This window comes from Rhinoderma darwinii, chromosome 1, assembly GCF_050947455.1.
Source record: "Rhinoderma darwinii isolate aRhiDar2 chromosome 1, aRhiDar2.hap1, whole genome shotgun sequence".
NCBI lineage: Eukaryota > Metazoa > Chordata > Amphibia > Anura > Rhinodermatidae > Rhinoderma > Rhinoderma darwinii.
This window is the reverse complement of record NC_134687.1, coordinates 428,118,453-428,141,704: the sequence shown is the minus strand read 5'-3', so window position 1 is coordinate 428,141,704 and position 23,252 is coordinate 428,118,453. Positions and strand designations below refer to the sequence as shown.

Here is a 23,252-nt window from a genome sequence, read left to right as displayed (position 1 = left end):
TGGCATATAAAAAGGCATGACTAAATATATTGAGACCCCTATATTAATATCCGACCCCACACCTGACCCCCTATATTAATATCAGACCCCAGACCAGACTCCCTAAATATATTCATATCCCAGACCAGACCCCTAAGTATATTCAGACCGCAGAACAGATCCCCTAAATATATTCAGACAATTTACCAGACCCCTAAATATATTCAGACCCCAAACCTGACCACCTAAATATATTCAGATCCCAGACCTTACCCCCTAAATATATTCAGACCCCCTATCTAAATTCAAACCCCAGACCAGACCCCCTAACTTAATTCAGATCCCGGATCAGATCCCCAATATTAATATCAGAACCCAGACAGACTGCTTACATTTTTAAAACCCCAGACCAGACCCTTAACTTAATTCAGACCCCAGATCAGACGCCCTATATTAATTTTAGAACCCGGACCAGATCCCTGTATTAATATCAGATCTGCGACCAGACCAAAAAATTATATTCAGACCCCAGACCAGACTATATAATTACACTTCTAGATCCAGTCTCTTGTTCAGCTCCAGGCCGTTGTGTGTACCACCGCAGCTTTACAGGTGGGACCGGGAGCTAAACAAGAGCTGGGACCAAGAAGGTTAAGTATATATGGCGATTTTATTTATTTTTCTCTGCTCCTGTGCCCTATTTCTAGCCTCCCTTCCCAGGAACCGGGGTGATTCTCAGTAAAACCCATAGAGTTGATATGTCTGTTAATCTTATATGACCAGCCTAAAGCTGGCCACATGTGGCATGATTTTTCTACTAACTACGAAAAAAAGTACAAAATGTACATTTCTAAAAAGTTTTAGGGGCCTTCCCTTTTCTCATATCAAAAGGATGAATCCGACCTCTGTTGTACCAGCATTGCTGCCAGGTAAGAGGAGATCTAAGGGACAGGCAGATGTCTCCATAGGTTTCCGTTTGCATCACCATTGATTTCAATGGTGACGGATCCAGCGCAGATTGTTTTAGTTTGTCTCAGTTGTGCAAGGGTTCTGCTGTTTTGAGGGAATGAATACCATACCTGTTGATTCCATCAAAACGCCAGAACCCTTGCACAACTGAGACAAATGGAAAACTTTGGCACCCGATCCGTCACCATTGAAATCAATGATGATGCAAACGGAAATCTATGGTTTCCATTTATTTCAGTCAGGGCTCCGTTCTGAGGGGAAGCTCCGACGGAATGTCAGAACGTAGCCCTGACATAGATGTGAACCTGTCTTTATATATGGGTATAATTCTGGTGTTTGTGCATTTAAGCTTTACAAATAAATTTAGCAAGCGCAACAAGCCATGGTACGAAGATGCAAGGTCTAAACAGTGGTATCTCTACCAAGTTTGTGAATTGGTGCTGTGCTATGTGTTAGGGTATGTGCACACGATGAGAAACTTTTACGTCTGAAAAGACAGACTGTTTTCAGGAGAAAACAGCTGCCTCGTTTCAAACGTAAAAGCTCCTCCTCGTAATATGCGAGGCGTCTGTGACGCTCGTAAATCTTGAGCTGCTCTTCATTGACTTCAATGAAGAATGGCTCAAATTACGTTGCAAAGAAGTGTCCTGCACTTCTTTGCCGAGGCAGTCAATTTACGCGTCGTCGTTTGACAGCTGTCAAACGACGACGGGTAAATTACTGGTCGTCTGCACAGTACGTCGGCAAACCCATTCAAATGAATGGGCAGATGTTTGCCGACGTATTGGAGCCCTATTTTCAGGCATAAAACGAGGCATAATACGCCTCCTTTACGTCTGAAAATAGGTCGTGTGAACCCAGCCTTAATGATCCAAAGTTCTTATTTGTTGTGGTTTTCCGTACATGAACAATATTAATCTCTCTCTATACCGGTTTCTTTATTTTTGAACAATATTGATAAGAGTTTATTTACATTATTTCTATGTAATTTTCTATGTGAGCCTTGAACTGTTATCACTTTCTCCTTGAGTTATCTCCCTCATTAATCCTTTGCCTCTTGATTTGTGCAGATGGCAGACGCAATGGAAATGATGATTCTTAGCATCTTGGCTCCTCAGCTCCACTGTGAATGGAGACTACCCAGTTGGCAGGTTGCTTTGCTCACATCGGTAAGCAGATGCACTGACCAGTTCTTGGATCGAATTCCAGGTGTTGCATTGACGTAATATGTGTCCAAGGACTTGCACTTATCCTGTGTAAGCACAAAGCTTTGCTGGCAGAGTTATTGAATATAAAACTGTTAGCTGCAGTAGCACTGGGATAAATTTATACCACAATGCCCTTGGTAATTGAATCTGTTAAGAGATTAAATTTTTAACTGTGTACTCAGAAGTGGTTATAAAACATATATGTTTCTTCTTTCGACCCTGTGTTACCCATAGGAAGTACAAGTCTGTACCATATATCTTATCCTATTACAATGTGCTAGTCACTGTTTATATGCCATATGCAAACAATGATGGCAGCCCTTTTTATGTATTTTTGTTGAATCTTGTTATTTAATGAGGTCCTTCTAGAATAGGCATCTTTACGGCATAATAATGTGTGATGTTAGTGTAACATGAATGAAAAATTCCATTACCATTCTAATCTGTTTGATCTCAAATTTTGCATGTTTTTAATTTCCCTTTAAAAAAAGATTAGCAAATAAATATTTAAAAGTTGTCTCATTTGTTTTCAGATCTAAAGTTGAAGAATGGCACCTTCAGGGACTAAAGGACACTGCGACACACAGATTGCTGATGTTTGTTTTCTGCTTTCTCAACAGGTTGTATTTATTGGAATGATGTCCAGCTCATCTCTTTGGGGAAATCTCTCAGACCAGTATGGTAGGAAAACTGTAAGTGATATAAAGTCACATTTAATAACATATATATTGGTTGCTACATGTCACCTTTCATTGGGATTTGCCTCCTTTGAAATCTGCTATTGTCATATCTTTCCAGGGTCTGAAGATCAGTGTATTTTGGACATTGTATTATGGAATCCTCAGTGCATTTGCGCCTGTCTACAGCTGGATTATTGTGCTTAGAGGATTAGTTGGTTTTGGGATTGGAGGTGTTCCTCAGTCGTAAGTGTTGTCGTGGAAGTCAATGGCTCAAAATATATTAGACTGAAATTTAGACGAGTGTTCCAACAGACACTCACGCCAGGCACTTTATCCAGCATCCTAATCAGGATATTTCATACCGATATATATCGAGAGAGGAGAAATAACACACAGACGCTGCTGATATGCTCAAAAATACTCCTCTGGGGGTTTATTTCCAAACTCAATTACAATACTATCATTCAGAAGGGGTGTAGGCTTCAGGTTAACCAATCAGAGACAATGTGACAATATTTCTTATTCAGCCAATTACAGACATACGATACATTGCAGATATATCATTTTAATTCTTCACACATCAGGTTTGCAGGTGGCCTTATCTCTCTTGGCAAGAATGTTCTTGTAAGGTGGGGGAGGCCTTCCCACATGCATATTTGCCGCCCTCCCATCTCACTCCCTGTCCCTTCCCTGCAAGCTTCGTATGGGAACCAAGGTCAAAGATAACTAACTAAGAAACATACGAAATCGACATTAATATACTTGTCTTAAAGGAACATTGAATTTCTTATTCACTACAAAAGAACCAAGATGGGAACTCCAGACAAGATGGCCGCTGCACGAAATTAAATTATTTAAACATTATTATAATCACTTTCACATAATACATATCTTAGTAATTCGGCATCCTGCTTGATAATTCATAATGTAATTTGTACAGAGAATATAAGCAAATAAACCATCCTTCACAGTGTCCTATTGATCTGTTGGCAATATATAATTCTATCATATGTTTGTTTATAATGTACATACAGTATAATTTAACCCTCTATAATATTCTTTTGTTTGAAATATTTGTATTATATTATAATATTATAATAATTGTATTATAATATTTCAGTACTTTTTTTTATAGTAAACTCTATATTACTCATCCGTTCTGTCTGTAAATTTCCAGTTAAACCTTTCCTTTAGGAAACCATGAGTAGACCTATCAGAAGACTAGAGCATCCTCAGTAGCGCACATTAGACCTAGCTGCGTAAAACCTCTCTGCAAAATAAATCTATTTACTTGCTGATAGGGTTTACTTCTATTTTGTGTTGTTTTTCAGAAACCACCTACTAGTCATTTTAATGATATGTCCTGTGTGTGCAATAACAACTCAGTTTATGATGCATTTAGAGTGAGTGGACATATACTCAGTTATTTACAAGGTAGTCCAGCCTGGGATGCCCAAGCAGAATGGGCTTAGTTTACCAAATTCGAAAACTAGGCCTGTTATGTAATTACTTTTGCAAGCACGTGATATTTATTGATTTTGTTTGTATTTGTTGACCAGAGTGACACTGTATGCAGAGTTTCTTCCTATGAAATCAAGGGCAAAGTGCATACTTTTGATAGAGGTAAGACCATCAATTTTACTCCAACCTTTTACATTTGGGTTATTTACTAAACAATTGTTCAGTACTTCCATATACTACATTACATTGTGGGCCTTAATGACAAAAGCAAAATTAGCCGTTTTTGTTAAGGATCTGCCAGGCACAGCTTCTGTATCCACGCCCATAGGTAATCAGTCTGCACCTGCTTCTATGTCTGTGAGACTGACTCCATCTTCCACCACTCAGGATGGCAGGCTTAGGAGTGGGAGAGCCTATCACAGCCTGGCCAGACGGAGCTAGCTCCCGCCCTCTGTCTATTTATACCTGCCTTTCCTGTTCCTCCTTGCTTGTGATTATTCTCTGTTGGTTTCCTGGCCCTGCTGCAGCTTCTGAACTATTTGACCCTGCTTCGTATTGACCCTGGCTTACTGACTACTCTTCTGCTCTGCGTTTGGTACCTCATACACTCCTGGTTTGACTCGGCTTGTTCACTACTCTCCTGCTCTACGTTTGGCACCTCGTACTCTTCTGGTTTGACTCGGCTCGTTTACTACTCTTGTTGCTCACGGTGTTGCTGTGGGCAACTGCCCCGTTTCCCTTTGTTCTGTGTTTCCTTGTCTCCTTGTCTGTTGTCTGTCGTGCACTTATTGAGTGTAGGGACCGTCGCCCAGTTATACCCCGTCGCCTAGGGCGGGTCGTTGCAAGTAGGCAGGGATTGAGTGGCGGGTAGATTAGGGCTCACTTGTCTGTTTCCCTATCCCTGTCATTACATAATCACAAGCCATACAAAAAACTCAGGCAGATAGAAGACGTTCTGCTAACCCCTTGTTTATGGTCGGGGATCTGGTGTGGCTATCGTCAAAGAACTTGCGCCTTAAAGTCCCGTCCAAGAAGTTTGCTCCCCGGTTTATAGGGCCGTACAAGGTCATTGAAGTCCTCAATCCTGTCTCCTTCCGACTGGAGTTGCCCCCATCTTTTCGAGTACACGACGTGTTTCATGCCTCCCTCCTTAAACGCTGCTCCCCGTCCTTGGCTCCCTCGAGGAAACCTCCTGTCCCCGTTCTCACCCCTGAGGGGGTAGAATTCGAGGTGGCCAAGATTGTGGACAGCAAGATGTCCAAGGCTCCCTCCAGTACCTGGTCCATTGGAGAGGATACGGGCCTGAGGAGAGGACTTGGGTACCCGCCCGGGATGTTCACGCTGGGGTATTGGTCAGGAGGTGCCACCTTCGTTTCCCCAATAAACCAGGTCCATCTAGAAAGGGTCCGGTGGCCCCTCATAAAAGGGGGGGTACTGTTAAGGATCTGCCAGGCACAGCTTCTGTATCCACGCCCATAGGTAATCAGTCTGCACCTGCTTCTATGTCTGTGAGACTGACTCCATCTTGCACCACTCAGGATGGCAGGCTTAGGAGTGGGAGAGCCTATCACAGCCTGGCCAGACGGAGCTAGCTCCCGCCCTCTGTCTATTTATACCTGCCTTTCTTGTTCCTCCTTGCTTGTGATTCTTCTCTGTTGGTTTCCTGGCCCTGCTGCAGCTTCAGAACTATTTGACCCTGCTTCGTATTGACCCTGGCTTACTGACTACTCTTCTGCTCTGCGTTTGGTACCTCGTACACTCCTGGTTTGACTCGGCTTGTTCACTACTCTCCTGCTCTACGTTTGGCACCTCGTACTCTCCTGGTTTGACTCGGCTCGTTTACTACTCTTGTTGCTCACGGTGTTGCCGTGGGCAACTGCCCCGTTTCCCTTTGTTCTGTGTTTCCTTGTCTGTTGTCTGTCGTGCACTTATTGAGTGTAGGGACCGTCGCCCAGTTGTACCCCGTCGCCTAGGGCGGGTCGTTGCAAGTAGGCAGGGACTGAGTGGTGGGTAGATTAGGGCTCACTTGTCTGTTTCCCTATCCCTGTCATTACAGTTTTACTATGTCTTTATTTTATAGGTTATAACTTTGTAGGAATCGTATGTATCCCTATAAATTTGCTATTGGTTTTTTTTCAGCAGAAACAGGGCATTATTTTTGTGGTTTATACGATAAGTTTTCTTTTTTGTTTTTTTTCAAAATCTTCCAAAACAGCCAAAAAAATTGGGAAAAAAAAGTTTTCTTCAATTTGTTGTGTAAAAGTTTTTAAATAAATAATGTTTTTACTTTTGCATGCCTCTAGATTTATTTCTGAATTTGTTCTGATTGCATGGATACCAAATATGTTGGTGTATGTTATCTTACTGGGTACTTGGCAAGGCCTCAAACTAAAGGTGTCCAATTTGGAAATTCTCTTTCCAAAGCTGATTTTTAGGCACCACACCCTGTGGTGTCGGATTATAAAAATACACCTAAAATGACCCAATCTGGGAAAGAAGACCCCACAGGGTTTTTATCTATTGGTATAGTTCGTGCCTAGGCGGTTCAGATTTTTTAAGCTTTTTGACTAAATCTTATATAAAAATTTTTTAAATGTATTAAGTACTCTTCTTTTACTTTAACAATTGTTCACAGTTTTTTTGTAACTGGGATAATGGACAGCAAGATTGGAGGTTTTCTTCAGTGCGCAGTTTGCCATGTGATTTTCATGTGCGTCGCACGGACCTATGTTAGTCAATGGGGCCGTTCAGACAGTCCGTGATTTTCACGCAGCGTATGTCCGCTGCGTAAAACTCACGACATGTCCTATATTTGCCCGTTTTTGGCGCATCACGCACCCATTGAAGTCAATGGGTGCGTGACAACCGCGCAAGGCACACGAACGCACTTCCGTGTGACGCGCGTGATGCGCGCTACAGTAGTCAAAACTATGAATGAAAACAGAAAAGCACCACGCGCTTTTCTGTTTACAAACATAAAAACAGAGTGTCATAATGATGCCGGCTGCGCGAAAATCACGCAGCCACGCATTATATGCTGATGACACACGGACCTTTTGCGCATGCAAAACGCCATGTTTTTAGCGAGCACAAAACGCACACGCTCGTGTGAATCCGGCCTTACTGTGAGAACTGTGAATCTATGGAATAGTCTACCGCAGGAGCTGGTCACAGCAGGGACAGTAGATGGCTTTAAAAAAGCCTTAGATAATTTCCTAGAACAAAAAAATATTAGCTCCTATGTGTAGTAATTTTTTACTTTCCTTTTCCCATCCCTTGGTTGAACTTGATGGACACGTGTCTTTTTTCAACCATACAAACTATGTAACTATGTTTATAACTATGTATTATCATAGACCTGAAGATATTCATCTAGGGGTATAGCGAGAATTTAAAAAAAAAAAAATAAATTTCCCTAACAGATGTAGGGACCACACCCAAGCACTCACCCACCCACCCAGAATAATCATTCTGACAGGTTCACTTTCGCATAAGGAATCCCTCCCTATTTTGGCTCTCCCTAATTCCGTAATTTGCTACTGTATGATACGTCTCAAAGCATGGGTAATTACACAGTCCTGGTTTTGAAGGGCAAAAGGGGCAAAAAAAACGTGTATTCCCTCTTCGGCAAACTCTGCATCTCTTCTGCGGATACCTTTGCATCTCAGTGGCAGGGACAGGATTTAAAAAGTGACGCTTCGTGAGACTCTTGAAATCTTCTGACTCATGGAGTCCTACTTCCCCTCCTTCAAATAAAATATGTTCAATAAGTTTTTCTTGGAATTCCAGATATGTCATTGTTCCCTGGGCCTTTTTGTATTTTATATAGGAATTAAAAGTAGAAACCTGCATCAAATATATTGCCACCGTCTTGTACCAGGCTCTAGTTTTCCTTTTAGATCAAGTAAGGTTGGAGAGCCTGGTCTGAAAGATCGACGCCACCCATGAACCTATTGTACTCTGAAATACAGAGCGATTTCTGTCTGTCCGCAGTAGCGCCTCTTTCTCTGACAGTGACCTTGGTGTCAGCATATATAGTGCTCAGCATAAAAACCTCTCTCCGATCATTGCATTTAAGTGCAAGTAGTTCATCACTTGCTAAAACAAATGATTCCTCCTTTGCCAGGCGCATTGTGAGAAGTTGTGGTGGCAATCCTTTGCGGTTTCTGCGAACCGTCCCACAGGCCCCTGTTTTGTCTCGGTGGAGGCTTTTGAAAAGTGGCACACTAGTATAAAAATTGTCAGTGTACCCTCTGTAGCCTTTTTGAAAGAACGGCTGCATAAGGTCATGGATGATTTTTCCACTGGCACCAAGGTTTTGTGGGCATCCTGAAGGATTTATTTCACGGTCCCTGCCCTCATATATATTAAAGCCGCTTGTGTAACCGCTGTTACTCTCACATATTTTATATAGGTCTACGCCATACCTCGCTCTCTTTGAAGGTATGTACTGCCTAAAACACAATCGCCCCTTAAAATTTACAAGGGATTCATCCACACTTAAAGAGGCTCTGTCACCAGATTTTGCAAGCCCTATCTGCTATTGCAGCAGATAGGCGCTGCAATGTAGATTACAGTAACGTTTTTATTTTTAAAAAACGAGCATTTTTGGCCAAGTTATGACCATTTTTGTAGTTATGCAAATGAGGCTTGCAAAAGTCCAAGTGGGTGTGTTTAAAAGTAAAAGTCCAACTGGGCGTGTATTATGTGTGTACATCGGGGCGTTTTTAATACTTTTACTAGCTGGGCGTTCTGAAGAGAAGTGTCATCCACTTCTCTTCAGAACGCCCAGCTACTGCCAGATCACGCTGTGACATCACTCACAGGTCCTGCATCGTGTCAGACGAGCGAGGACACCGGCACCAGAGGCTTCAGTTGATTCTGCAGCAGCATCGGCGTTAGCAGGTAAGTCGATGTAGCTACTTACCTGCAAACGCTGATGCTGCTGCAGAATCATCTGTAGCCTCTGGTGCCGGTGTCCTCGCTCGTCTGACACGATGCAGGACCTGTGAGTGACGACACAGCGTGATCTCTCGAGAACACGGCTGTGTCTGCACTGCCAGAAGCTGGGCGTTCTGAAGAGAAGTGGATGATACTTCTCATCAGAGCGCCCAGCTAGTAAAAGTATTAAAAACGCCCCGATGTACGCACCTAATACACGCCCACTTGGACTTTTACTTTTAAACACACCCACTTGGACTTTTGCAAGCCTCATTTGCATAACTACAAAAATGGTCATAACTTGGCCAAAAATGCTCGTTTTTTAAAAATAAAAACGTTACTGTAATCTACATTGCAGCGCCTATCTGCTGCAATAGCATATAGGGGTTGCAAAATCTGGTGACAGAGCCTCTTTAAGTTCATGTCAGGAGTGTAGGACTTTAGAAATTATTCTTTTAGCGCAGTAATAAAGGGCCTCAGCTTGTGAAGGCGATTGTGCCCTAGATCACTTTTTGGCAGGCTTTATAAATTGTTAAAATGCAGGAAACGGATTAATGCCTCGTACCCGCTCCGGGAAATTATTAAAGAAAAAACTGGGGTTACATGAATAGGATTTGATGCCCAGTAAGAACGGGTGGACGTTTTCTTTAAAATGCCCATATTCCGAATGAGACCTAAATTTTTTTTTCATTTCACGGACATTTGTAGGAACCCAGACCCTTGCATAATCACATGCAGACTTTTCCGTCAAAAACTGCCTCGCATAGACGTTCGTCTAGTCCACAATTAATTGCAAAAGCTCAAACGTAAAAAAAATATGAAAAAAATTGTGTGGGGCAAAATTTGTGGTGTCAATGTTTATGCCAGGAGTTGCCATAAATTTGGGCACCTGAGGGATAAAGTTTCCTGCAGGATACTAAAAATTTGCGGTACTATAGGATTTCTAGTTCCCGCACGAGCGCCTGTGGCTTCAGCAACAGCGGCATCCTCCATAGTGATATCGGGAGTTGTTACGGAAGCGTCAGAACATATTTCTGCTTCTGAAGCGGTTCCTGTGTCACTGCCTGAATCAGGGCACAAAATAGCATAAGCTTGCTCTGCGCTGCTAAGTTTGCGCTACACTATAAAATGTATCCCAAACCAATAAATAACAGGTTTTTATTTTTATTTTTTATTTTATTATTTTTTTTAAAAATTAAAATTTGTTTATGAAGGAACAAAGGTATGGGAAATTGAAATTTATAACCTGAGGGTATGTTCACTCAGCTTATTTTCGGATGTTTTTCGGGCCGTAAATGGCAGGAAAACAGCCGAAAACTGTTCTGACGGGCCATTTTTTTACGCGGCCGTTATGAAAAACGGCCGCGTAAAAAAAAAACGACTGCGAAAAGAAGTGCATGTCACTTCTTGAGCCGTTTTTCATTGACTATAGAAAAACAGCTCCAAAAATGGCTGTAAAAAACGCAGCGAAAAACGCGAGTTGCTAAAAAAAATGGCTGAAAATCACGAGCTGTTTTCCCTTGAAAACAGCTCCATATTTTCAGACGTTTTTTAGTAAGCGTGTGCACATACCCTAACACTAATTAACATAAGCCTAAAAAAAGGGGTGTGTGTGGATTTTATTACAATGTAATGTTTTATGTGCTTTATTTCACTGTAACCACTCTCTCCACAGGTCTCTGTCTCTGCTCTCACCAAACCACAACTGAGAGAAGCGGAGAGCAGAGGAGAGAGAAAGCTCGCTGTTTACATTCAGCGGGTGGTGATCGCTGTGATCAGGGGCGTAACTAGGAAAGACTGGGCCCCATAGTAAACTCTTGACTGGGCCCCCCTCCGGGTGCCACAAGCAGCCCCCCTTATAAATAGTGTCCCCTGTAGAATGTGCCATACAACCCCCCTGTGGACAATGCTATATAGCCCTGCCTATAGACAATGTCACACCCCATTTGTAGATAGCGCCCCCACCTCCCCCTTGTAGATAGTGCCATACAGCCCAATGTAGATATTGCCATAAAGCCCCCACTGTATATAGCGCTATACAGCTCCCACTGTATATAGTGCCACACAGCTCCCCTCCCTTGTATATAGTGCCGCACAGCCCCCCTTAATAGAAAGTGCCACACACAGACCCCTGTAGATAGAGCCACAGCCCTCCCCCTTGTGAATAGTTCCATACAGTTCCCCCATGTGTATAGTGCCACACAGCCCCCCCTTGTGTATAGTGCCACAAGGCAATGGCGCATCCGAGAAAGTTGTATCAGCCAGGAAGATGTCACTCAAACATGGAAAGGTGGGTTTGGAGGCAGGACTATGTGACTCTTCAGGATAGCGGCACCGCCCCATGACCCTCTAATGAGTAATTAGCATATAGTGTGCCCCGTTTTAAAAGTGGACTTTAAATAAATACAGTACCACAACCAAGATTAGTACATAAATACAGCACTAGAACCAAGCTCTGACATATATACAGCACTAGAACCAAGCCCATACATATATACAGCACCAGAACCAACCTCCGTACATAAATACAGCACCAGAACCAAGCTCAGTACATAAATACATCCCCAGAACCAAGCTCAGTACATATATACAGCACCAGAACAAAACTCATTACATATATACAGCACCAAAACCAATCTCATACGTATATACAGCACCAAAACCAAGTTCAGTACTTACATACAGCATCAGAACAAAGATCAGTACATATATACAACACCAGAACAAATACAGTTCAATTTAGTGCAACCCCTGCCGTATAGGTTTGTACGGCGTAAAATTACAGAATGCTCCCAGCATGGCCCGAACAATGGGGAGGATATGCTGGGAGATGCTGCTTCACAAAAAAGTAATACCACCCATCATCTCGCTGCAGATCATACAGTGACTACATTACTGATTAGAGGCAGAATAAACATTTTCATTAAGTGACTCACCAGTGACGTCTCAGATTCTAGTTCTTTTCTTCTCCCTCCGGTCCAGACCTCTATGATGGATTTCTCCCAGCCATGACCTATTTCTGCAGTTTTCCACTCAGATGTCTTCAGCTTCTCACTTTTAAAACATTTCTGCACCTCTAAATGAAGTTAAAATTCTCAACACCTCTGAATATAATAAAGTACCATACACTGCACCTCTAACTATAATAGCGCCATACACTATGCCCCTGATTATAATAGTACCATACACTGTCTCACACACACACACACACACACACACACACACACCGTGCCCCCATAGCCCCCTGTAGATAGTGACCCCCATAGAGCCTCTGTAGATAGTGACCTACATAGAAGCCCCTTTAGATAGTGTCCCACATACAGCCCTCTGTAGATAGTGCCAACATATGGACTCCAGAGCTGCAAGGCAATAGTGCTAACCACTGAGCCACCGTGCTGCCCTACATATAGCTTCCCCTATAGACAGTGCTCCACGTATAGCCCACCTCTGTAGATAGTCTCACATATAGCTCCCCCTGTATATAGTGTCCCACATATAGCCCACCCCTGTAGACAGTGCCCTACATATAGCCACCCTCTAGCTAGTGCCCCACAGGTAACCCACCCCTGTATATAGTGTTCCACATATAGCCCACCCTATAGAAAGTGCTCTAAAAATAGCTCCCCTATAGATAGTGCTCTACATATAGCCCACCCCTGTATAGTGTCTCACATATAGCTCCCCCTGTATATAGTGTCCCACATATAGACTTCCCTGTAGATAGTGCCCCACATCCCCACATATAGACCGCCCCCTGTAGATAGTGGCCCACATATAGACGCCCCTGTATATAGTGGCCCACATCCCTACATATAGACTCCCCTGTAGATAGTGGCCCACATCCCCACATATAGACCACCCCTGTATATAGTGGCCCTCATATAGACCCCCCTGTATATAGTGGCCCACATCCCCACATATAGACCCCCTGTATATAGTGCCCCACATCCCCACATATAGACACCCCTGTATATAGTGGCCCACATCCCCACATATAGATGCCCCTGTAGATAGTGGCCCACATCCCCACATATAGACCCCCCTTTATATAGTGGCCCACATATATAACACCCCTGTATACAGAGGCCCAAATATAGACCCCCTGTATATAGTGGCCCACATCCCCACATATAGACCCCCCTGTATATAGTTGCCCACATCCCCACATATAAACCCCCCCTGTAGATTGTGCCCCACATCCCCACATACAGACCACCCCTGTAGCTAGTGCCCCACATCCCCACATCTCTTCTGAGCGGGTCTGCAGAAGGTGAACGAGCGTAGTCCAATGACACTGATTGGCGGGGCAGAATGAATTTCCCTGTCAATCAGCGCCTTTCAAGCACGGAAGCAGCGCGATGACATCATCGCGCCGCTAGCCAATCAGCGTCATTGTAAGGCCGGCCATTCAGCGCTAATGGATGTATTTGGCTGTCGCTAGCACCACTCCAGTGCTAGCGACGCCTACAGGCATGAGAGGGCCTGTGTCGCCCTACCCATACTTTTTGGAGGCTCGGCGGTGCGGGCCCTATAGTAGCGGCGCTACCGCTGTAGCAGCCATAACAGCTGCTAGTGGCGCCCCTGTGAAGGCGACGCTTTAAAATAAAGCCCATTAATGACTGCCGTGAAAAGGCATATCAGTGGTCATTAAGGGGTTAAACTATAACAGCTTTTAACATTACAAATTATGTTTTGGTTGTTTATCTACTGTGACTAAGTGCTTTATAATTTTTCCTGGTTAGTACATTGAAATTGATGTTTTTGAATCTATAGGTTGTGCTGTGTAAATGTGCATGTTTAAGGCTCTGTTCACGCTTGTATCATAGCTTCCATTTATACAGAATCCATGACGGGTATGTGGAATTGTTATGATCCACCATAGTAACATAGTTAGAACAGTTGAAAAAAATATATATGCCCATCAAGTTAAACCAAAGGTTGGGAGAAAGGGACGGGATATGGGTAAACTTCAAAAATTCTAGAAAGTTTTACCCCTATTGATCCAAAGGAAGATTAAAAAAAACCCCATAAGGCATGAACCAATCTGCCCTAAAAAGAAAAAAATGTCCCTCCTGATCCCTAGTGGCGATCAGACTGGATCAACATTCAAAAAAGAACTCTATACATTTACATAGGCATATACATTTATGTCAGACTGTTTTTACATCATGTACTGTTCCTGCTGTGACCAGCTCCTGGGTCGCCTATTCCACAGATTCACAGTTCTTGTGGCAAAGAAAGCTTGTCTCCTCTACAAATTGAACCTTTTTTTTTCTCCAGACGAAGGGAGGGCCCCCTTGTCTTTTTAGGGGATTTTACATGTAACAGCTTTTCACCATATTTTTTGTATGGGCCATTCATATATTTATACAATTTAATCCTGCCCTAGTCGTCTCTTCTCAAGACTAAATAAATGTCATTCTTTCCTCATAACTAAGATTCTCCATGGTCCTTATTAGTTTAGTTGCTCTTCTTTGTATTTTATCCAACTCCAGGGCATCCTTTCTGTGAACTTGTGCCCAGAACGGAATTACATATTGTAGATGAGGCCACACTAATGCTTTGTGAAGCGGTAAAATTCTGTCCCTTTGTATTTTGCTGGCTTTAGAAGCAGCTGATTGACATTGCATGCTGTTATTTAGCTTATGATCTACAAGCAGGGCCGGCCTTAGGGGTGTGCGACCTGTGCCATTGCACAGGGCGCATCACTCCAGAAGGTGGAAGGGGGCGCTGCGCTGGCCCCCTTCCCCTGTTTGTTTCAGAAGCGCCCAGGCCCTGCGACTCAGCAGCCGCCTTTCCCGCTCGGGTGCTTCTTCACTCAGTGGTGTCGCTACCGCTGTAGCAGCCGTAGCGGCTGCTAGCGGCGACACCGGGCATGTGGGCGCCCGTCGGGACGCCCCCCCCCCCCCATAGCCGATGGCGCCTCTAGCAGCCACTGCGGCTGCTACAGCAGTAGAGACAACACTATAGCAGAGCAGGGAGGTATCTTCCTGCTCTGCTATCTACTAGCACCACTGTAGCTCCCTGAAGGAGCAGAATCCCCGTGTGGCCGGGGATTCCGCTCCTGGACGGAGTGCTTGATGTCTCTGTCCATATATGGACAGTGACATCAGGGGCAACTCCTGCAGCGGAATCCCCGTCCACAGCGTTGCCAACCCTGTGACCGGGGATTCCACTCCAGGAGAAGCCAGTGACGTTACTGTCAATAAATGGACACAGAAGACAGGGGCTTCTCCTGGAGTGGAATCCCCGGACACAGCTTAGGCAATGCTGTGGATTTGGATTCCGCTTCAGGAGTTGCCCCTCATGTCACTGTCCATATATGGACAGAGACATCAAGCGGAGCACTCCAGGAGCGGAATCCCTGGTCACAGGGGGATTCTGCTCCTTCATGGTGTTACGGTGGCGCTATCTACAGGAAAGGGGGGTGCTATCTACAAGGGGGCTGTGTGTCACTACCTACAAGGGGGCTGTGTGGCACTACCTACAAGGGGGCTGTGTGGCACTACCTACAAGGAGGCTGTGTGGCACTACCTACAAGGGGGCTGTGTGGCACTACTTACAAGGGGGCTGTGTGAAACTACGTACAAGGGGGCTGAGTGGTACTATCTACAGGGGGAATCTGATGATCATTTTACTGTGAGTGATGGGCTGATGGTCATTTTACTGTGAGTGGGGGGCTGATGGTCATTTTACTGTGATTGGGGGGCTAATGGTTATTTTACTGTGAATGGCGGGCTGATGGTTATTTTACTGTGAGTGGGGGGCTGATAGTCTTCAAGGGGTTTCCACCTCTGAGCTCCAATTGAAATTAATAGGAGGCAGAAAATACCTGTGGCGCCCATTTGGAGTGCTTTTTTGCATGCATCTTTTGCATCAGCTTTAGCAGCTTAAAAAAAACACAAAAAAAGGTCAAACAACGCTGTCAATTCAAAATCTGCTTCAAAATTCCTGAAGGAATTTTGAGGCCAATTTTTTTTGCCTTACAAAAAACGCTGTGTGAACATACCCTACGAGTGTAGTGCTTGTTTTTATCAGTTTTCTGTCTTTCTCAAAACAATTTTTGGTAGAGGAAATTGTATTTTTCCAGTGGTGCCTCGAGTCCAAAAAGGTTGGGAAACTCTGTACTAGGCTACAGGATCACGCTGGCCTACGCAAGGATCCCGTCGTGGATCAGCTCAGTTCGTAGTGTGAATGGAGCCTAGGTGAGTACAATTTTTTGGTGGGGGGCTGTATGGCACTGTCTACAAGGGGGAGGTGGGGAATTATGGTACTGTCTACAGGGAGGCTGTATAGCACAATCTAACCGGGGGCTCTATCTACAGGGGAGTGGGCTGTGTGTGGCATCCAGTGGAGGGGGCATTATGCTGTGTGGGGGCCACTAAGCGGACATTATACTGTGTAGAGGTACTACAGGGGGCATAATACCGTGTGGGCACAATTAGAGGACATAAAACTGTGTCCTTGAAGGGGTTATAATATATTATATTATTAAATATTATTATTATACTGTATGGGGGGCACTAAAGGGGCTTTATACTGTGTGGGATCAAGACAGGAATGCCAACAGGCAAGCAAAAACCCTTATTTCCTGACTACCCACAATTGATTAGGAAAATGAACTAACAAATTTTATTAAGCTACGTGTAGCAAAGAGACAGACCACATAAACGTCAGTTTAAAATTATCACTGTCACAGTGCCGAAGTGAAAGTGAAAATCAGCCAGCTGGAAGGCTCGGCAAATCATTCAAACGGCCAAGGTGAACACTGACTGAGTTGAAGTCAGCTTGCAAGATAGAAGCCACATTTAGTAAATAGGCATTAAATTCGGCTAGGACAGGAATTAAAAACACTTTAAAGCCCCCCCGACATGTTTCGCTAACTAGTAGCGTCCTCAGGGGTACATGGGGCTAATGGCGACGCGGCGAGAAAACGGAAGCCTTTATGGCAATACAGAGTGACGTGAATGGGAGGCGTGCAGGGGAACGGGCTGCCAATCAGCCGCCTCAGGACAGCGCAAGGAACAGATGGTGCTGCCCGGCCAATAGAAAACATCCCATTCAGAGACCAATAGGAGGCAACGAACGATAAGGATACACTGTCGATAAAAACAAACTAGTCAGTGATGACACGCATGCGTAGTAGGTCAAAACAGGGACTTAGAAAAATACTGAGAGAGAACACCAATACATCAGAAATCGGCGCAGGCGCCGTGGCTGACAAAATGGACACAGAGTAGACGTCCCGTGATAGACTCCCTTAGAGTAGCCGCGCATGCGCAATGGCACATAGTGGGCACTTAGAAAAATGATGAGCTCCAGGGTAAAAACAGAGAGCATCGCATGTCAGCGCAGGCGCTGTGGCCGTCACTCAAGACCCAGAGCAGGCACATAATGATACCATCATGATAGCAACAACGCATGCGCAACAGTATCCACATCGGACTTAGAAAGATACCTAGAAAGATAAAGATAAAAGCAGAGTTGTACTGCCTACTTTAATATGGGAAAGGTGCCTAACCGCAACCTGACATGATAGGGACTGAGAAAAGTGTAAACTGCCACAAAGACCTGACAAACCGGCATGCGAGCCGTAAGTGTCAGCTAAACCCTAATACAGGGAATAGTAATGTCCCCCGTTTTTGCAGGGGACACCCGGTCAGGGCTGCAAGAGCAGTCTACACTAACCCTATATACAGCTGTACAGATCCCTCCTACTCTCGGTCATGAACCCTAGTGGCCCCAGTACTCCTTTTTAGCCATAATGATGTACCCATCAATGATAGGTGTATCCAATATCCCAATAGGGACAATAAATACTCCGTATGTGGATGAATCATAAGTGTATATAATAAATATAATAGAACAAATTCGGTACTCGCGGCCGCACATTAAAAGACATATATGGTCATAAATGGTGATTCCATAGTAAGATAAACCATAACATAAATAGAGATAGTACCACCCTATAAAAAAGGGGGGGGGAAGCAGAATTTTTTCCATGATACTGGCGATTAATCGAATCCAAAAGCACCAACCAATCGTAAATGAGTATAAATGATACGAAAAATAAAAAGAAAAGAAAATAACAATAGATAATAAAGACAACCACACAGGACATGAAGGGAAATAAACAACGGATCAAAGAAAGGCACTATAAGTGAAACCCTCATTTAATCCCTGAGGGGTCATAGTGCCAAGACGATGGATCCAGCGTGCTTCCTCCTGTAGGAGTTTCTGGTCCAAATTCCCAGCCCTGGGTCCCAGTTTTAGTTGTTTAATACCCCAAAATTGGAGTAGCTTAGGGTTGTCAGAATGGAACCTATGCATATGTCTGGAGAGAGTGGTATCCTCTTTCAAATTGATAGTACTGAGATGTCTCGATACTCTCCTCCTCAATTCCTGCAGAGTCTTACCGACATACAATTTCGGGCAGGGACATTTAGCCACATAGACAATCCCGCTACTCTGGCAGTTAAGAAATTGCTTAATGTGATAAAGTCTATTGTCTAGGGGGTTAGTGAAACTTCTAACTCTAGGCATCAGAGGACAGAAGGAACATCTCCCGCAGGGATGGAAACCAGTTATAGGTGACTTTAACCATGTAGATGGTGTATTAAGGGAAATAGGAGAATAATGGCTATGTACCAGAAAATCACGAAGATTTTTGCCCCTGCGATAGGTAATAGCAGGATTGGCCGGGAGTACCTCCACTAAATCTGGGTCAGCGGTAAGGATCGACCAATGTTTTCTCAGAACATCAACTACCTGAGATGAGCACACGTCAAAGGTGCCAATGCAACGAATGGCATTGGACGATGGTGGCAATACGGATCCAGCACCTCTATCAGAGAGTAGTTCAGATCTCTGAGATGCCCTGGCCCTAGCATAGGCCCTATGGAGCCACTTTTTTGGATACCCTCGTACCAAAAATTTATGGTAAAGACCATCACATTCTCTCTGAAAAGATGACTCATCAGAACAGTTGCGTTTGGCTCGTAAGTATTGGCCGATAGGTATCCCTCTCTTCAGGGCAGGTGGGTGATAGCTGTTCCAATGCAGGAAGCTATTAGTCGCTGTAGCTTTTCGAAATATATCGGTTTGGACACCGCCAACAGGATCCAGAGAGATCTTAAGATCCAGGAAATCAATTACCCGATCGTTTATATCAAAAGTAAATTTCATACCGATAGAGTTGGTGTTAAGCATAGACATGAAGTCAGTGAAAATGTTGACATCCCCATCCCAAAGGATGAGAATGTCATCAATATATCTACCCCAAAAGGAGATATGTGAGGTAAAGAAAAGTAGATCGTCGGAAAAAACAATGGTGTCTTCCCACCAACCCAGGAAGAGGTTGGCGTAGGAAGGTGCACAAACAGTGCCCATGGCCGTGCCTTTTATCTGATGATAATATTTGGCATCAAAAGTGAAAAAATTATGAGTGAGTAGAAAACGTAATAGTGATAGGACAAAATTATTATGACGATGAAATTGTGTGCCTTTGGTGCTCAAAAAATATTCAACTGCATTAAGACCCAGGTCGTGCTGAATGTTAGTATACAGGGACTCCACGTCTATGCTCGCCAACAAAGTGGTGGGGGTGACATTGATCTCCTGAATCCTGGTGACGGTGTCTTTAGTATCCTTAAGGTGGGATGACAGGGCAGAAACAAAGGGGGACAGAATCTCGTCCACATAAAGACTTATGCCCTGTGTAAGGTTGTCATTTCCCGACACTATAGGTCTTCCAGGGATGGGGTTCTTATTTTTATGGACCTTTGGTAAAGCGTAAAAGGTTGCAAGAGTGGGAGTGGGATTATACAGACGTTTAAATTCATCCAAAGTAATAAGATTACTGCTCTTAGCATCGGTAAGTAGGTCAAACAGTTCTAATAGGTAGTTGGTCGTAGGGTTGCTTTTTAAGATAGTATAAGTTGTGTGATCACCTAGTAACCTATGGACCATGTCTGCATAATCCACACGGTCCATCACTACAATATTGCCTCCTTTATCCGAGGGCTTAAACACCAGATCCGCATTACTACATAGATCGTCCAACGCCATCCTCTCATCACTGCTAAGATTCCCAAAGGCCATAGACCTGTTAACTCTCAAGCTTTTAAGGTCTTTACAGACCATTTTAACAAAAACATCAATATGTCCATACTGAGAGAAAGGGGGAGTAAGCTTGGATTTGGGGCGTAACGACGAAAAAGGGCCAACCGCCTCAGAGACTCCATATTGGTTCTCCCGAAGGAGACTCTCAAGAGCCCTCATGGTGTTTTGCTCTTGGCGATCCTGACGGATACCATCCTGTATAGAACCCTTAAAATGCTTATGTAGGGCCAGTTTTCTCGCGAAAAGATTAATATCCTTTGCCCATGTGAATTCATTAAAAGGGGGTGCAGGGGTATATGAGAGTCCCCTTTGTAAGAGGGTCAACTGATGTGAGTTTAAACTGTATGAAGACAAATTAATTATCTGCATATCGGCGTCATTGGTGGTTGGTATGTTTGATTTTATGATTTGAGTCCCCAGTGCATATTGAGTGGTCCTAAAAAAGGAAATGTAGTGGAAGGGCCCATGGTAGTATTGGTACCATTGCCACCACTCGAAGCTACAGCTGTGGTTGATAACTGAGAGTTGCCCATCATGCTTGTGGAACTTTGGGCATAGGTAGGAACAGATGTAGATAAAACAGATGAAGAGTTGGAGACAGCAGGTGGACATGGTCTATTTCTAATCAAGGGTCCAATAGGAGGCTGCTTAGATACAGTAGAGATTTTCTTTGAAAAGCCAGGCCTGGTGTTCCTAACCTTACGTTTAGTACCTAGTCTGGGACTATCACCAGTAGATCTAGAAAATTCCGTACCCGAAGTATCCGATTCAGAGAAATCGGTGTATACAGTAGTTTGTTTAGGGGTAGGGACAAAGCGTGTCCTATACGTGTAGATTTGGCCTATATCGAAGTCCCTCCGATCCCGAATATATTTGCGATGTTTACGCTCCTTTATCTCACCCTGTAGTTTCTCAATGTTTTTTTGTAGTTTAGCCTCTGATGCAGCGAATTCAGGACAGGACTGAAAAACCTTTATATCCAATATCTCTTTTTCAAGTTGAGCGCCAATTTTACTGTGGCTCTGCTTTTCGAATTCCAGCAGATATTGAAGCATCCGCAAGGAACTCTCAGTGAGAAGGTCCTCCCACCCCTTTGTGAAGGCAGTGTTGTCACGATGTGAGTTAGGTGTGATATTAATTCTAAGACCCCTATAGACAATCTTCTGCTGTATATAGGTCTCAAGACTGGCTATCTCCCAACAGGAGCGCACAAATTTTTGATACGTTTTCTGGAGGTCCCTAAACGCTGTATGGATGTCAAACTGATGCAGTGGAATATTGTCAGTGGAAAAGACATAAGCCACCTCAGCGGACAGAGTCTCTATGTTGGGCTTCTTAGACAAAAAACCAGCCATATCAAATAAACAGTATGAGATATAAAAAGTTCCACAGTGGGAACAGGGTCAATAGAAAAGGGTAATTAACCCAGCAGTATTTACACAGAAAGCAATTGTGACCCAGGGCAGTCAGCAGGTAAAATATACAATCAAGACAGGAATGCCAACAGGCAAGCAAAAACCCTTATTTCCTGACTACCCACAATTGATTAGGAAAATGAACTAACAAATTTTATTAAGCTACGTGTAGCAAAGAGACAGACCACATAAACGTCAGTTTAAAATTATCACTGTCACAGTGCCGAAGTGAAAGTGAAAATCAGCCAGCTGGAAGGCTCGGCAAATCATTCAAACGGCCAAGGTGAACACTGACTGAGTTGAAGTCAGCTTGCAAGATAGAAGCCACATTTAGTAAATAGGCATTAAATTCGGCTAGGACAGGAATTAAAAACACTTTAAAGCCCCCCCGACATGTTTCGCTAACTAGTAGCGTCCTCAGGGGTACATGGGGCTAATGGCGACGCGGCGAGAAAACGGAAGCCTTTATGGCAATACAGAGTGACGTGAATGGGAGGCGTGCAGGGGAACGGGCTGCCAATCAGCCGCCTCAGGACAGCGCAAGGAACAGATGGTGCTGCCCGGCCAATAGAAAACATCCCATTCAGAGACCAATAGGAGGCAACGAACGATAAGGATACACTGTCGATAAAAACAAACTAGTCAGTGATGACACGCATGCGTAGTAGGTCAAAACAGGGACTTAGAAAAATACTGAGAGAGAACACCAATACATCAGAAATCGGCGCAGGCGCCGTGGCTGACAAAATGGACACAGAGTAGACGTCCCGTGATAGACTCCCTTAGAGTAGCCGCGCATGCGCAATGGCACATAGTGGGCACTTAGAAAAATGATGAGCTCCAGGGTAAAAACAGAGAGCATCGCATGTCAGCGCAGGCGCTGTGGCCGTCACTCAAGACCCAGAGCAGGCACATAATGATACCATCATGATAGCAACAACGCATGCGCAACAGTATCCACATCGGACTTAGAAAGATACCTAGAAAGATAAAGATAAAAGCAGAGTTGTACTGCCTACTTTAATATGGGAAAGGTGCCTAACCGCAACCTGACATGATAGGGACTGAGAAAAGTGTGAACTGCCACAAAGACCTGACAAACCGGCATGCGAGCCGTAAGTGTCAGCTAAACCCTAATACAGGGAATAGTAATGTCCCCCGTTTTTGCAGGGGACACCCGGTCAGGGCTGCAAGAGCAGTCTACACTAACCCTATATACAGCTGTACAGATCCCTCCTACTCTCGGTCATGAACCCTAGTGGCCCCAGTACTCCTTTTTAGCCATAATGATGTACCCATCAATGATAGGTGTATCCAATATCCCAATAGGGACAATAAATACTCCGTATGTGGATGAATCATAAGTGTATATAATAAATATAATAGAACAAATTCGGTACTCGCGGCCGCACATTAAAAGACATATATGGTCATAAATGGTGATTCCATAGTAAGATAAACCATAACATAAATAGAGA

The 23,252-nt window shown here is 44.0% G+C and overlaps 1 protein-coding gene across 1 annotated transcript in view; it reads left to right on the top strand.

Moving 5' to 3' along the window:
* SVOP (SV2 related protein) overlaps positions 1–23,252 on the top strand; it is a 96,325-nt gene that overhangs the window by 26,591 nt on the left and 46,482 nt on the right. The window contains exons 4-7 of the mRNA XM_075830418.1: positions 2,019–2,117; positions 2,777–2,848; positions 2,955–3,079; positions 4,396–4,459. Coding sequence (XP_075686533.1) covers positions 2,019–2,117; positions 2,777–2,848; positions 2,955–3,079; positions 4,396–4,459 — 360 coding nt within the window. The remainder of the gene's footprint in view (positions 1–2,018; positions 2,118–2,776; positions 2,849–2,954; positions 3,080–4,395; positions 4,460–23,252) is intronic.